At 46.1% G+C, this 17217-nt stretch overlaps 1 protein-coding gene across 3 annotated transcripts in view; it reads right to left on the reverse strand.

Annotated features, from left to right (window-relative positions):
• Positions 1–17217, reverse strand: part of Prkcb (protein kinase C beta) — a 344023-nt gene that overhangs the window by 59784 nt on the left and 267022 nt on the right. For all 3 annotated transcript variants that reach the window (XM_052762091.1, XM_052762090.1, XM_052762092.1), the window contains one exon: positions 5402–5575. In XM_052762091.1, the coding sequence (XP_052618051.1) occupies positions 5402–5575 (174 nt within the window). The remainder of the gene's footprint in view (positions 1–5401; positions 5576–17217) is intronic.

Here is a 17217-nt window from a genome sequence, read left to right on the forward strand (position 1 = left end):
TCCTTTTTTATAGACACTTCTGAAATACTGGGAACTCAAGGAGAAAACAGTTGCCTACAAACCCTTCCCTGAATCTAATCAATATTTTGATTTGGCCATGCCTACTTCTGATTATTTTCCATGTGCATATTTAGGCTGAACACATTTAGAATACATCAAATGAAATTTAATATTCTATATTTTCCACTTGTGGAAAATGCCATGCCTATTTTTGAAAGGTTTGAAAATACAGCGTAACGGTACTTCTGACAGAGTTTTGCTTTTCTAAGCAACTTTTAAAATAGTGAGCTTTGTGTCATTTCAAGAGTGGCAAAAACTATCCCGGGTATTAGTGGATGCATTTCACATTCATCTGTTTTGACCACTTTACAGATTTTTTTTTTTTTAATTTCTATCACGGACCTTTAATTTTCAAAATTCTAGATCTCTAGCCAAAAAAAAAAAATCAAGTTTGCAGTATGCTACAATAGATTTGCCGTTCTTTTCAAGATAGCTGATTCATAAAGGAATTCTGGGTCACAAAATACAATATGACAATCCACTCAGGCTCAGCTGGCCCTCTGGCTGCTCCTCAGACACAGGGAGTGTACTCCTGCCTGGGGCTTTCACACACACTCTTCTTGCTTCTTGCTGCTGCTTTGCCCCCAGAGAGCCCTGCCAGCTCGGTCTCTGCTCAAATGTCAGCCTTACCACCAACGCTCTCCTTGCTGATCCCATCAAAAAAATGTTGTCTCACGGCACCCGTCCACCTGACTCGAGTCCCTCCACTCTGTCACGGTTTTCACTTTCCTGTCTCCCTGGTAGAATGGGAACCCCAACAGAATGGGGACCGGACCTCTTGTCACTAGGTGTCCCTCATGGTGACACTACAGGCCCTTGAGACAATGGGTTCAACAAACAAATACATACGTGTTGAAATAATTGGGAACCCTCCACACACCAGCCACATGCTCTGACTTTCAGGGATGCTGCCTGTTCCAACTCTACTGCCCACCCCCAGGATCCCTCCAAGGCCAAGGGCACCACAGTGCTAGCATATGAATTGTGCTGGATGATCACCCCTAGGGGACCTCCCCAGAAACTTTTCTAAGCCACAATAACAACGGCCATTATGCTCCCCACGTTTAGTCACTCCCTCAGAGAAAATCTTAACTGTTACAGAATCCATGTAGCGTGGGGGTGATACTTCACAGTAGAAAGACTACTGAACAGGCCATTAGGAAACGCTGCCTCTAGTTCCGGGGTTCCCATTTGTCGATTATATAACCTGAGTCACTTTATTTTTCTTGGGGTCGATTTCCTTTGGGCAGAAAGACAGACAATTGTTGTGAAGCGTGGCCACAGCAACAAAAGAGGAAATGTTTTGTGAGTCATAAGCAGCGATGTGGAATTCAGGCATGGCGGCAGGGCTGGGGGGCAGCAAAGCCTTCCAGACCTGGGGTTCTGGAGTCTTCTAGAACACATCCAGGCTCCATGACTAATTTGTTGTGTGAAATCACACAAGTTCCTTAACTTGTCTGACTGTGATCATTCTCATTTGTCATGTAACCTGCCAAAAGAGGGGCTGGAAGACACAGACTAGGGTGCTTGTCACTGCTCACTGCTGCTTTGGGTCATGGTTACTGTGGTGGTTTGAGGGAGAAATGTCCCCCATAGGCTTCGTTCCCAGTTGGTGGCACTGTGTGGGGAGGCTTAGGTGGCACAGCTTTGCTGGAAGAAATGCGTCACTGGGGGCGGGATTTAAGACTTAAAAGCTTCATCAGTTCCAGTTTGCTCTCGCACTTCATGCCTGTGGTTGAGGATGCGAGCTCAGCTTCTTGTTCCAGCTACCATGCCTGCCCCTGGCGGCCATGCTCCCCCTGCCCCCCCCCCCCCCCACCACCATGATAGACTCTTATCCCTCTGGAGCCACAAGACACAATAACCCTCTCCTTCTCTAAGTTGTCTTGGTCAAGGTGTTCTACCACATCAACAGTAAACTAAACTAATGCAGTCACTGGTAAGGTCACTGGGTGGCATCTCCTAATGGTGCAGCTCAGCTCGAGTAGTAAGAACTGGGGGCTTAGTGCTGTGTCCATAGAGAAGTGCTCTGGGTCCTTGATCCGTACTCTTCCAGCTATGGAAACCCCTTTTGTAACTTCTGTGTGTGGCTGGGAGGAAACATCTCTGAAGATTCACACATGCTAAATGTTCCAACAGAAAATCAGTTTCACCCTAGAGATGGGAAAACCAAGGGGGTGGAAACCTGAGGTTTTGCAGAGCAGGTCAGAGGTGACAGGCTGGGATAGAGCTCAAGCCCAGATGGAGACATTTATGTGCTGGGGATTCCAACCAAGGGTTGTCAGGTAGAATGATAGCCAGGTCAGCCACATTCCAAAGACCTCCTTGTGTACAAGTGTATTAGTATTACTGCTACTGTGCCTGGGTTCAAATCCTGGCCCTGACATAGCCTAGCTGTATGGCCTCAGTTTCCTTGTCCTGTGAAATGGTTAAAATAGAATCCATCTAAGAGTTGCCAAGGAGCTTAAATTTGCAACTCCCATGCCACACATAGAGTGGGTATTATTATATTTATTTTATGCAAAATTAAAATACATGTACTTAGCTTCAAAAATAAGAAAATGGGACTGGAGAGATGGCTTAGCAGTTAAAAGCACTTTCTGCTCTTACAGAAGACCTAGGTCCAGTTCCCAGCACCCATCTTTGGGGGACTCATAACTGTCTGTATCTCTAGCTCCAGGCTCTTTAATATCCTCTTCTGGTTTCCACAATTGCCCACACACACTTGGTTTACACACACACACACACACACACACACATACACACACACACACACACACACACACACACACACACACACACACACACAAATTTTTTAAAGTCGGGCTGGATATGATGACACATGCCTTTAATCCCAGCACTCAGGAGGTAGAGACAGAAGGATATCTTTTAATTTGAGTCCAGACTGATTTACATAGAGAGTTCCAGGACAGATAAGACTATATAGAAGACCCTCTCTAAAAACAACAAAAAAATGAAAAATAAAAATAATAAATCTTTTTAAATGAAGAAAATAACACAAGTTGGGGCATTTTATGCAATGTGAAGAAGCGCAGGACACAGGTGAGATGTCTGGGTGTCTGTCTGAACATGACTGAGAAGGCTGGGTGTCTGTCTGAACATGACTGAGAAGGCTGGGTGTCTGTCTGAATATGACTGAGAAGGCTGGGTGTCTGTCTGAACATGACTGAGAAGGCTGGGTGTCTGCTGCTCTCTCAGCTGGCCTCACCAGGCTTTTTTTCTTAGAACAAATGGATTTCTCCAAGCATTCCCCACTCCAACCTCCCCAAAACCAAACAGCCCCTAGAGATGGATTAACTGTTTCATCTTACTGTCAATTGGTGAGAAAGTTGCCCGTTGCATTCCTTGGCTTTCTGGAGTGGGAGACTGCCTGGAAGGAGTCCCAGAACCTCTCCCCAAGCAGGACAATAGTCCACTGACTCTCACAGTTCTCAGTCCTTTCTCCCTGGCACATGACAATTCTTAGAGGCAAACCTAGTGCTTGGTACTATTGTCACATGGATGCAACTCCTGGAATTTAATGCCAGAAAACTGAAACACAGATTGGGGGGGGGGGGGGAGGCCACATGTCATCAAAAAAAAAAAAAAAACCAAAACTGTAAATCCACTCCAAATTGCCATTTTCAAAACAGTTCATTACTGATGAAGATGCTCTCCTTTAATGAGTATTAGTCACACATGACTCATTTCTTCCCATCTCAACACACCCAGCTGAAGCGGCAACCATCACTCCAAGTTTGCTACTGGCCTGTTTACCCGGCAGTCTGTCATTCACACACTGATGTCCATGAGTCAGTTTGGGAACCAGTCATAGAAAAGGGGGAGGGGAGCCTCAAGGTTTATGTCCTGACTCTGCTAACACGTGGACCTCTTCCGTCCTGAATTGCCCAAAGTAACATTAGAGATATTTGACTTCTTTTGTAACCGATCTTTGCCAAGTACCCATACAACATAAATTATCATTCACTTACAGTTTTATTTACAGTGACTCTTACTTTCCCTTAAAAGTTTACTTTAAAAGCAAGTTTTAGTCCTCCTTAGAGCATAGTTGGGAACCAATTCATTATCCCGAAGCTTAAAAAGGGAAGAAATGAAGCATCAATTCTGTCTTTTCTGTCTGAACCAGATCACCAGGGAACAAGTGAGGGGAAGCCGCTCTTTGTAAGAGCATTGCAGCTAGCAAATGCAAAACAGACCTTCCCTTCTGATGATTTCCATTGAGCGGATGGCCTTAGTGCTGAGCATCAATCAGGCCAGCATCACCACGATCCTTGAGCGTTGTCTGCCTTTGGTGACAGACTGCATCCAGAACCTGGGGTCACCTACAGTCTTACAAAGGGATAGAAGCTGTGTCTGACCGAGCCTCTGGACTCAGCTACCAATTTTCAGAAAACACAAGGGAGACCGAAGAATGCAGAGGTGATGTGAGACTTCAGTAAGCAAATCCCAGACTGAAAACAGACAGACCAAATAGCCCAGAACTGGGGACTCACTAGATCAGCAGCCAAAGGTATACCAAATTAGATGCAGAATACGAGAGCATCCATCCCATTTCACCTAGTGGGTGAGATTTAAAGCCAGTGTGTAGGTTGAAAGCTGGTGGCGGGGGGAGGGGGGCATCCAAAAGAATCCTACAGAATCCCTGGAAGCATCTTCAAATCTCAAGGCCATTGGCCTTTCACAGAACCACTTCTGCAGGAATAAACTCTTAATTTGCACTTGTGCTCTGACCTCTTCTCTTGGGAAAGGGAGGCCAACATCTAACAGGACCAGGGAAGGTCAGGACCCACTGAAGTGACATCGTGCTCTTGCAGGGGCAGCAGCAGCAGGGAATGCATGAATGTTCCCAACTCATCCTGGCAGCCATGTTCTGAGCTCACCAGCCCTTTTGCACAACCCTGTGCCCAGCCTCAGATGCCTTCTTAGGGCTGTGCTCTCAGGAAATCCTTCCCTTTAAAGGCCCCTAGCAAGGCCTCAGACAACCTCCAGAGATGTACACATGCTCCTCCAAAGAACAGGGAGGACTGACTGTAACTATCTAGAAGTATACATTATAAACCTTGCTGAGTCCCTGTCCCCAAGTCACCCCTTAATGTTAGAAAAGGCTTGACTTGTCTGGTTATAAAACTATTTGTCTGGGGGACAGCATTCAGTGGCAACCTTTGGAATTGTCAGTTGACTTCAGTAGGGCCAGAATGCTTCAGCTCCCACCAGGAAAACTGCTCAGGTACCACCAAAGGCCCAGTATCTCCTTGGGATGGCTACTGGCCAAAGCCTATGGAAACCCCGAAGTGACTTCCCAGAGCACTGGACCAGTTACCATGGTCTGGAAGCAGGAATGGAGCTGAGTCAGGAATGGTGGCTTCCCAGGCAGTGCCAGCACCCGCTTCTCCACCATTGTGCACTCCACATCGTCATCCTGGATCACTACGTCTTTCTTCAGGATCTTCACAGCATAGAGCTCATCTGTGCCCTTCCGCTCTGAGAGCATGACCTGGGGAAGACATCAGGTGTATCAGCACCATTAGAAGAGGCCTGAGGGACAACTGTGGGTACCCAGAATCCATGCAAACCCATGCCAGCTTTGGACAGACGTGTTGTGTTAACCTGGAGACAATGAATAACACTTTGCAGCCACTTCACACTTTGAATGTCTAAGTCCTATCAACAGAAGATGATTCTAGGAAAGGTGAACGTGTATTGAACCCTTTGGGACATCCATCAATAACAATGCCAGTCAACATGGCTAGAATGATAATCACCCCTTAGAAGCAAGTTTCACTGTCTGTTTTATTCACTGGTGTAACTCTAAATCTTCAAAAGTACCAGGCATGTATTAGATAATCAGTAAATACTAAAAACACAAAAATCAATTGAGTTGATATGCCATGTTTTGTTGATACCTATGGGAGGCCTTCCCCTTTCTAAACAGAAACAGAGGAGGAATATATTGGGAGAGGGAGGTAGGAGGAGGGAATGGGAATAGAGGAGGGAGGGGAAACTGAGGTTGGGATGATGGATGGATGGATGGACGGACGGATGGACGGACAGACAGACAGATAAACCTGGGTTTGAGACACCTACTCCTTTATTCCCTCAGTGTGTCCTGTTCTGTAAGAGCCTGCTGGGCATGCAGCAAGAATCAAGCAGGCACATTCCTTGACCCTGAACTCAGGGAGGAAAAGAGACCAGACAACTAATTATAGGAATAGTCAATTCAGTTTTAACAGCCTTGCCTGCTGTCCTGGGGCTTCTTCCTCCAAGCTGTGGTCATAAGCAGGGTCAGCAAACCAGGTGGCTCATGGACACAATGCTATATTCATTATGTTATTATTATCCTCCGTCTTAACTTAGTCAGAGGGACAATGGCTGGTGCATGTTATCCTCAGGGAGACTCTTGGGAAGCAAAGGCTTGGACCACATTCGAAGGAGACCTACTCTGCCTGGGAAGGTCTCCCTGAGGAAGAAGTGATCTGATTGGCATATTTGCTAAATGTGCTGTGTTATCTGTTTTGTAAACAATGTTCATCAGCACCATATTTTTGAGTACTTATCAATGTATCAAGCAATTATTTGTTCTCACGTGTTATTTCTTATTTGCTTTGCATACGATTCTTGGAAGCAGACACTGCTGTGAACCTTATAAGAAACTGGGGCGTTGAAGGCTAAGAGCCTGCCAGAGTACCACTCAGAGCAAGGACATGATTTGAACTCCGGTTTATACGACCAGAGCTCCTGTCTTCATTCTTTTATTATTATGTGTATCATGTGCAGGTGCTGACACACATGTGAGGTTGGACAATGACTCTCAGGAGTTGATTTTCCTTCTTCATGGGGTCCGGGCATCAAGCTCACTTTATCAGGTTTGCACAGCAAATGATCTACCCATGGAGCTGTCTCACTGACCCCAAGTTCCTATCTTTAAATGTTTCACTTGAGCCTCAGAAGAAGCCTAAAAGAAGTTAGGAGATTAAGACTAAATCTCCTGACACAGGTGAACAAGAGAATGTAAAAGAGACTTGAGGCTAGATGGAATAGGGATGGACACCCAGGAGCTCACAGGTATATCAGCATACCCGCTCAGCTCCTGTCCTAACAGAAAAACGTCCGACCAGACTCAGTCATGGAAGCTTCCACAGTCCTGCATCCACACACTAAAACTCTCAGGCAGAGCGCAACAGCTTTCTTGAGCTAACCCAGCCTCTTGCTTCTCCTGCCTTCTCTCACCTAGCAGTCAGTGGTGCCCATGGGCACTGCAGATGTGGGGCCATGTAGGATGCTTTCGGAAGAAGACTTCCGGCAGACAGTTCTACTACAGTGGGCCTGTTCTCAGTAGATGTTACCTTTGTGACACTGTCTCAGCCCTCAAAAGAGCTACTGGCTTAGGTGGCAATCCAGTTACAGGGTCAGGATGTGACTTCGGTGTACTTGCTACTGTCCCCCCCCTCCCCCCCCCCCCCCCCCCCCGCCTCTATTCTGCACATGCTTCTCAAGCTCCCAGCCCTTGCCAAGGCAGGGATGAGGACCGAAGAAAACTCATGTCCCAAAGCAGAGAATCAGAAGGAGGTGGGGTTTTCTGCTCTCTGGTTGCAGAGAAAGCTGGAATGGAAGAGAATGGAAGAGTACAGGGAGCAGTGAGGTGATCTGGATTGGATGAAAGTGAGGAGAAGGACTAGAGACAGGAGGAGAGCCTGCACCTGAGAGGCTAAAATGTCCTGTCACACACAGACCTTCACTCACAGTCTCCAGGACCCTCCAGTCTGTCCTTAGTGGAGGAGCAGGGAGTGACAGCATCCAGGACCGTGGGATGATGACACAACAGAGCCACCTCGCCTGCCCTAACGTAACTTTTCCACATTCTTCTTAATACTGGTATTTGCTAACTGTTCTTAAGAATCTAGTCACTGCCTGCCATACCCCAGGCATTTCGGTGATGCTTACATAGGAAACAAAGACAGCAAAAGTCAAAATGCAAATAATTAGCTAGAGCTAGCAATGGCTATGGCCACATTCCCCCGTGTTCCTGAAGTGAAAATAAATCTCTTATTAATTGCATCGAGCAGTTCCTGGAGCTTCCAGAAACTTTAATACCAGCACAGAGGGCGTGGGTTGTTTGCCCAGCTGTCCCTGCATCTCCAGGGTGAGGATTCCACACAGACTGAAAGGATGTGTTGAAGTAACGTTCTTATCAAATTCCAAGCCACATCTGTTCCCCAAGAATCTTCAGGGAGAGATGTGATAAATAGCAGAACTCCAGCGACAGTAAATAACATAGAGAAAAGCAGCCAAAGGACTCCCTGGTGGGAAGTTTGTGGTGATGAACTTTGCTGCCAGATCCCCATGGTGAGGTGTGCCCAGCATCTTGGCCTCTGCCCACAGAGTGGGTAATGCTCTGCAAGGGTGAATGTGTGAATTTGAGAGTTAGAATGCCTGATATATATTCAAGGCTGGCCACAAAGTAGCTGTGCGACATTGGGAAATCCACTTAGCTTTTCTGAGCCTCAGTTTCCTAATCTGTCAAATGGGCATGCCAAGAAAACCTCAGCTGGTGGTCTCAGGAACCATATGGGGCAGGGTGTGGGTAAAGTGCAACTTGACTCAGCACTGTTTGGAAAACGATGAACACTTAACACCCAGCACTGGACGTCTCCTAGGGTGGGCACAGCAAAGAACAAAAAAGCAAGGTGGCTTCAAACAACAGAAACAAACAGAACTTCAGAGTTCTGGAGACCAGCAGTCCAGAGTGAAGATGTTGGCAGGGTTAGCTGCTAGGGAAGGCTAAGGAAGAATTCGCCCCGTGCTCCTGTCCCAGCTTCTGACGGCAGCCAGCAAGCCTTAGCACTCTTTGGCTTATAGATACATGGATCGCTCCAATTTCCACCCTTTCTCCACACCGTGTCCCTCCCTGTTGTCTGGTGTCTGTGTCCAGATGTTCTTACGAGGACACATTACATTAGGACCCACTCTGATCCGGAGCGACCTCATCTTAACTCAGTGACATCCGTGTGTCTGAGGAAGGTCAACTTCACACATCCCAGGGTTAGAATTGGAGGCTGTGTGTTTTAGGAGCTTGAGAGCGAGGACAGTGGATGGAGTTTTAAGTCTGTCATCTTTCCTGAGAAAAGCCCGAGGGATGGTTAGTCCTTGAACCAAGTTCTCATGATTGCTTCTGGCCAGCTCTGCACCCACTCTTCTTACTGCACACACACATGACACTCCACACACACATGACACTCCACACACACCCATAACACTCCACACACACACACGACACTCCACACACACACGACACTCCACACACACACAACACTCCACACACACGACACCACACACACACACACGACACTCCACACACACACATGACACTCCACACACACACACATGACACTCCACACACATACGACAGTCCACACACACACATGACACTCCACACACACACGACACTACACATACACACATGACAGTCCACACACACACATGACACTACACACACACATGACAGTCCACACACACACATGACACTCCACACACACACGACACTACACATACACACATGACAGTCCACACACACACATGATACTACACACACACGACACTACACATATACACATGACATTCCACACACACATGACACTCCACACACACATGACACTCCACACACACACATGACATTCCACACAACAAATGATGCTTGAAGACTCAAGCCAGCTCACATCACTCGCTTTCTTGAGAACTTCCTCCGTCTTCCTATGGCACAGAGAAAGCAGGAGCCCTCTCCTCAGGCGTTCAAGCACCTGCTCTCTGACCTCCTAATGGCTGCTCACACTCCACGGTGGCCCTGGCAGGGTCCTGACTGCCTACCTTGCCTAAGCATACAGTGCTCATGTCATGGACACCACTTCATCTCACTTCACAGCACTTACCTTTTGCATGTCTGTATGTGGGCACATGCATACACATAGCATGTGTACATGTGTATGTGCAGGCGCATTCACCCATGAGTATACTCTGGAGGCCAGAGGCTACTTCAGGTATCTTCCCCTATCTGGCCCTCACCTTTTTTTTTTTTTTTTTTTTTTTTTTTTTTTTGAGACACGGTCTTTCACTGAACACAGAGCTCACAGTTCTGGCTAGATTTACTGGCAGCTAAGCTCTGGAGACCCGAGCTCTGGGGGTCTGCCTGTGTCCACCCACCTTGACCTCCAGTGTTGAGGATACACATGCGTGCTGCTATGCCTGGCTTTTATGTGGGTCCCAGGGATCAGAACTCAGGCCCTCACACTTGTGCAGCAGGTACTTTGCCCACAGAGCTGTCTCCCCACCCCCACAGACTTTCCACAGTGGGCACTGTACTCAACATCTGACTTAGCTCTTTGGGCGGTCAGCTACGCTGCCATCGCTCATATTTCTAACATGCAGCACACAGTCAACAATGAACCAGCATTTACTCACTGAGTTAACAGATCTGAGTGAGGAAAAGCAGCCACAACTCCCTAGATCTAGGTCGCCATAGCTGGTTGCTCAGAGCTTCAAGTGCTTAGAAGTTGGCGTTACTTAATGTTTGTATAGGACTCCAGTCAACCCACATTTCCCAAAGAACTTGAGAGAGTATTCAAGATCATATAACATAAATGAGTGAATTGTATGGCCCATAGGCTATACCTCAACACAGGTGGTTAAGATGATTATACACTATACAGCCGTACTTACGTCTGTGTATTTGTGTATGAGTGTGTATACATAGTAGAGGTACTTAATGCATTATTTTCCCTTCTTTTTATCTTCCCACTCTCCTCTCCCCTCTTTACCTCCTTCTCATCTTTCCTTTTTCTCTCTTTCCTAACACAACCAGCAATACACAAAATGTACTAACATCGATATTTTCTATAGGGAAAGTGGCTTTGTTTTCAGGCAGAAAAGCATGCTCTTCCTGGAACTGAAAACAATTCCTTTCTTGCACAGACCTTTGCAAAGCTACAGTGGACAGTGTTCTTAATACCCCCCCCCCCCCCCCCTCCCGTGATGGGTCAGAAGAGGAAGAGGAGAGAGCAACACATGTAGCGGCATCAGGATCTGAGCGATAGCTGTGCTGGCTGTTTGTGTCAACTTGACACAAGCTAGAATTAGCTGAGAGGAGGGAACCTCAACTGAAAAAAAATTCCCTCCATAAAAGCAACCTGCAGTCAAGCCTGTAGGCCATTGTCTTCATTAGTGATTGATGGTGGCGGACACCCCTATTGTGAGCAGAGCTGCCCCTGGACTGGTTGTCTTGACTGCTATAAGAAAGCAGGCTGAGCAAGCTGTGGCGAGCAAGCCAGTAAGCAGCATTCCTCCATGGCCAGGGCATCAGTTCCTGCCTCCAGGTTTCTGCTTTGAGTTCCCCTCCTGACTTCCCTCAGTGACGGAGTATGACCTGAGAATTGTAAGCTAAAATAAACCCTTTCCTGCCCAAGCTGCTTTCAGTCATGGTGTTTCATCACAGTTACAGAAACTCTAACGAAGACACCAGCCTAACGAGTAGAGATGGAGGAGGATTTCAACCTGATGACTTCAATCGGCACATATGCATCTAAAATAGAGAAAAGGATGTTGGGACTCAGGGTCCCCAAACTCTAACTTGATCACAAAGGGTGCCAGTAAGGTGTCTGAGCAGAAGTCTGATGAGAAGGGCGTGAGGAAGGGAGTAATTATGTCAAAGCTCCTGTGCCTACAGTGTAGACACCAAGGGGAAACTGAGGCCTGTGCTCCACATCCCCTATGCCAAGTCCACTAAGGAACAGACTTGTTGGAAAGGTGGGGACCAAAAATGGGGCATCTCCTGATGGTCTTGTTGTTCTCTGGGGCCATCTTCAGTTGGGTTCCCACCTGGCCCCTCTGAAGACTTGCAGGGGTGTATGGTCTTGTCTGAGCTTTGAGTCAATTGCTGCCTCCACCTTCTCTCATACACTCTTTAGGCTTTGCCCCACCTATTTGCAAGAGATACTAAGTCTCCACACTGCACATCAGAATTCCCTGCAGGACTTTTAGGAGCTGATGATGGGTGGGTCACATTCAAAGCCAATTAAATCAGAATCTTCTAAATATTTGGGTGTTTCCTGTGTCAGGCCTGTCGGGGGGATGACAGGGAGGGTGAGCTGGCTGTAGTCCATCAGGATGTATGATAATGGTCAGAATCTTCAATGTGGGCCAAACCCTGTCTAGTTTCTCTCCCAAGGGCACCCAGCCACTCAGGGCAGAATTTTGGGAAAAATCTGGGTGCATCCTGGTTCCAGGATGAAGGCTAACTTCCACATCCATGCCTTTACAACATGGTAGACATCTTAACAATCTCCATAACAAATAATGGAAAGACAGCAGGTGGAGTATGATGATCCAGAAGCTTCTGTCTAACAAGAACTGTAAAATCACACAGGCACAAATTCAAGCTCCCGAGTTACACACTCAAATTCTGACTTTTCTATGTGCTGTTCTCCATATTGTTGGGAAAGTTAGTTCAATTCCGTCCTCTCTGTTTCCTCGTCTAATGAAGAGGCACAATGGTATATTCTCCCTGGCAAGGTCACCATGAGACCAAACAGCATAACACAGGTAAAGAGCTGCATTGTGCACCAAGCAAGCCATGGTTATTAAAACAAAGACACACTTAGGGAGAACAAGAAGGGGGTTCAAATTCCTTCCTGGGTATAAAGGCCTCTTTTCCACATCTTCATCTATGTGAGAAAGGCAGAACACGACTTGAAAAAGCAGACTACTGTCGCTGTAAAATACACTCTGGGAGGTCATGTGCAAAGCCCAGAATGAAAGGCATAGCCATGGAGAGGCAGCTGGACACAGGTCCTCTAGGGGGCCCTCAAAAGATACTCTCGAGGAATCTGCATGCTTAGTCAGGAGCCTACAGAGCCTTCCTGTGGAATTGGCAGATCATCTACCAGTGTCTAAAATTCCAATGGAGAGCAAGGAACTATATCCCTCAATGTCCAGGCTTCTCAGATGCATTCTGTCTGCTATGCAGATTTGTCAAAGTCCTCATTCAGCCTGGATCTTAGGAGTAATGACAGAGAAAGGGACTTAAATAACCATGTCCTTTGTGATGGTCACCTTTGTCAATGTGACCTAAACTAGAATCACCTGGAAAAAGTCTCAGTGAAGGATTGTCTACATTGAGTTGGCCCATGAGCATATATGTGGGATATTGTCTTAATCGAGTTAAGTGATATACTGTGAGCAACTATCTCAAGCTTCTGCTGCTGACTTCCCTGAAGTGATGAACTGTAACCTGGAATTGGGAGTTAAAAGCAACCTGTTATCCCCCAAATTGCAACATAAATGAAACTAGAAAATTCTTTATAGCCAAGGACCTGAAGTACGAGGGAAGCCTATGCCAGCCAGGAGCTCTTTCATCATGTTAAGATGTGGGGGTAAGACACAGACAGTCAGTTACCCAGGATTCATAGAGCCATGATGGAGAATCAGTGATGCACAGTTTGTGACGAGCATCACAGATAGTAAGAACTCAGGGTGCTGCTGACTTTATCAGGCTTATGAGTTCTCTACTGGTGAGGTCCTCTCATTTTCAGCTTCACTCAGCATGAGGATGTCTCACATGTTCTACCTTATATTCAAGTTTCTGAATTCTGATCCACCAATGCATATTCCTTTGGTTTGAGTCTTGGACAGTGTTTTCTAAGTGTATGTGCATACATATACACATGTTCAAATTATATATGACATGGTGGCCACACCAGTTAAATATGAAGTTGTGTGGCTCAGGGACATCAGTGTACTTGCCTCTGGCAGCAAAGAGGAAGTTAGCAGTCTAGACGTGATTCAGGGCCTTTAACAGCTTGTTTAGAGAAGGCAGCCAAACAGACTTTGCACACTGGAGGCCTGTCTCAGAGAAAAACTGAAAAGTGGTGTAATAGGAAATTGTGTGCACCGGAATGGGCGTAGACCTGGGTGGAACGAATCATTTCTTCCATGCGATCTTCAAGTCTGTTCAATAAAAAGATCATAGTCACCATGCACACAGCAAGTTGGGGGACGTGAGTCAGTCATTCCACGATTCTTATGCAAAGACTTCTGCAGGTGAAAAATCTCTTAGCCAGGCATGGTGGTGCACACCTGTAATCCTGGTACTAGTGAGGTTGAAGCAGGAAGACTGCCACGATTAAGGGTTAGCCTGGGCTATAAAAAGTGAGACGCTGTCTTGAAACAAATAAAATTTCTTTACAAAATAAAAGTAAATGTAAGTCTCTTTGATACAGCCTGGGGATCTGTAACAGAAACAAGCTGATTTTTCATGTCAGAGGTCAGGGTGGCAGATGCATCCAGAATTAAAACTTCTTATTTCTTTATTGCTTTTATTGTGCATGAATGTTCATGTGTGTGCAGATACACATGAACATGTATGTGGAGGCCAGAGAACTATCTTGGATGTTAGTTCTGAGGGACTGTCCTATTTTGTTACTTTGTTTTAAAAGAACACGTGCAATTTTTATTTGGCAGGCCTTGATGTAGACTTCTGTGTGAGGATGGTGTGTAAGGGCTATGGTGCACTGTGTGAGCTCATCTGGAGGACACACACTGACTGGAGGTCACCACCATGCCATCTCTGCAAAAATTTCAGCTGCATGTTCCCTATGAGCTTCTCGTTTTTCGAGTTTGCTACTTTATTTTATTGTACTTTACCTTTAAGACAGGGTCTATCTCTCTAGTCCTGGCTGGCCTCAAATTTGTGACTCTCTTGCTTCAGCCTCCAGAATGCTGGAACTATAGACAAGTTCTCATGATGTAGCCCTAGCTGGCCTAAAACTCAATGTGTAGACCAGGCTGGCCTTGAAATTACAGAGATCTGCTTGTCTCTGCCTCTGGGAGTGCTGGGATTAAAGGTATGTGGCATACTGGCCCCCTTTTGTTTTTGAGACAGGGTCTCCTACTGGTCTAGCTCACCAGAGATCCAGCTGTCTCCACCCACCCCGCATCTCTTAGATTACAAGTGTATTTCCCTATGCCCAGAATTTCACCTGGTTGCTGGGGATGGAGCTCATGTATTTGTGTTTACATGGTATGCACTTTTAATGACTACCATCTTTTCACCCCTAAACCTTTTTAGCCGGGCGGTGGTGGCGCACACCTTTAATCCCAGCACTCGGGAGGCAGAGCCAGGCGGATCTCTGTGAGTTTGAGGCCAGCCTGGGCTACCAAGTGAGTTCCAGGAAAAGGCGCAAAGCTACAGCTACACAGAGAAACCCTGTCTCGAAAAAACAAAAAACAAAAAAAACCTTTTTAAATGATGCTGTGGTGTCATGCTTTAGGTTTAGTTTAGTTGAATTTTTACCTTCTAGCACAGACAAAGCTGGGAAAATGTGAAGAGAAGTTGAGATGGGAGGTCTTTGCTGCCTGATTATCCTTGGCTCCTGCAAACTCTTTAAACAGAGACCACTGCAGGATGGGAGAGACGACCCCCACAAACTGCAGGAAAGAAGTGGAAAAGAAGCAAGGAGACTTGAACCCGAGACTGTTGCCTGTGGTCCTAATGAAGACGCTTGACTGGGTCTAATACAAAATGCTTACCTGATACGGTAAGAAATATGAAGAAATGTTCTCTCTGCCCTCAAGCCTGCATCACCACTAATTACTGGCATTATTAGAAATGCATGCATCAGTAATAGTTATTGAAGGCTTATTTTGAGCTAAAAATAAACATTAGTCAACTTGGAAGACCTTACGGTAAGGGAAACAAGCCAGACACAGAAGGACAAATAATGCAGGCTCTTATACAGAGTCTCTAAAAATCATCAAATTTCACAGGAGCTGAGAGATGTTCGCTCGCAGCAACAGGGGTAGGGGTGGTATAGGAATAGGGAGATGTTCAAAGCTTCAGTTCCAAGGTAAGTACTAGAGATTTAATGCATGCCATGTACAAAGTACTGAATTGTACTTGAAATTTGCTAAGAGAAGCCTCAAGTGTTGAGAGAGAGAGAGAGAGAGAGAGAGAGAGAGAGAGAGAGAGAGAGAGAGAGAGAGAGAACACAGAGATGCCTAATAAATAAGTAAACTTTGGGACATGTCTGGCTTAGTCATTTCTTTGAGTTGTACGTTAAGCTTGACAAAGCTAGAGGGCTAAAATAAAAGCAGATTTAATTTGACTGTTTTTGTAGATTGTTCTTGGGAAAACAAGCCAGTAATTGATGCCTTTTACCAAAAGACAATGAAATGAAGCCCTTAAGGGTCTGTCATTCATTTAAACAATTAGGTGGCACAAAGAAAGGCTGTTTCTTTATAATCTGATCTGCCTTATGAGCATAAGACTGACTTTGTTGTTGACACTACAGATCAGTGCTCCTGGAGCCTGCAGCTTCTCTGGGGGCAGGAGTGGATCACACTGATGCAGTGGATGCTGCGAGAGCTCACTGGGTTTGACTCTACTCCCTCTGCTGCGTGACTGGAAGTCTCTCACTGCCTGAGCCTCTATTTCTGCATCCCTAAAATGGAGCTAATGCTAGCCCCACCTCATTAGACCATCATTAGATCATGCCACAAATTAAATGAACAACACCAGAAATACTCACATGTGGTCCCAGTGCCCTGGAGGAGAGGATAGATTTCTGCAGAGGCGTTTCATGTGGTCAGTACACAATGTGCAATACAACACTCGGGGAGATGGATGGGGTGAAGCAGGCCATGCCACCTCTAGTCCTATGCATCATCCTCATTTGCATATCCCAAATAGCTACTCTGAGTGTTAGATGATCCTAGTCGTCTGGCTTCTGCTATTGTGTTTGTTGTAGAAAAGATTACAGATGTGTTGTGCTATTAAAACATGCTGTGAATCTCTGATGTGGTACAAAGAGATGCTTGTGAGATGCAGGGAGACAGGAACTGTGGAAACTCCAAAGCTGGACCTGAGTCCAATTTTCTGATTTCCTTCCCCTAACACCACTCACCCCCGCTTTGTGGTGTTAAGGACCAAACTCATCACCCTGGACATGCTATGCAATTGCTCAACAAGCTTCATACCTAGTCCTTGGTTTTTGTGAGACAGAATCCCACTATGTAGTTCAAATTGGCCTTGAACTAGTGATCTCTTGAAATCTCAGTTTACAGATATGTACCACCATGCCTAGAAAATTAAAC

Source organism: Peromyscus californicus, unplaced genomic scaffold (assembly GCF_007827085.1).
Source record: "Peromyscus californicus insignis strain IS unplaced genomic scaffold, ASM782708v3 Scaffold_4__1_contigs__length_199733344, whole genome shotgun sequence".
Taxonomy (NCBI): Eukaryota; Metazoa; Chordata; class Mammalia; order Rodentia; family Cricetidae; genus Peromyscus; species Peromyscus californicus.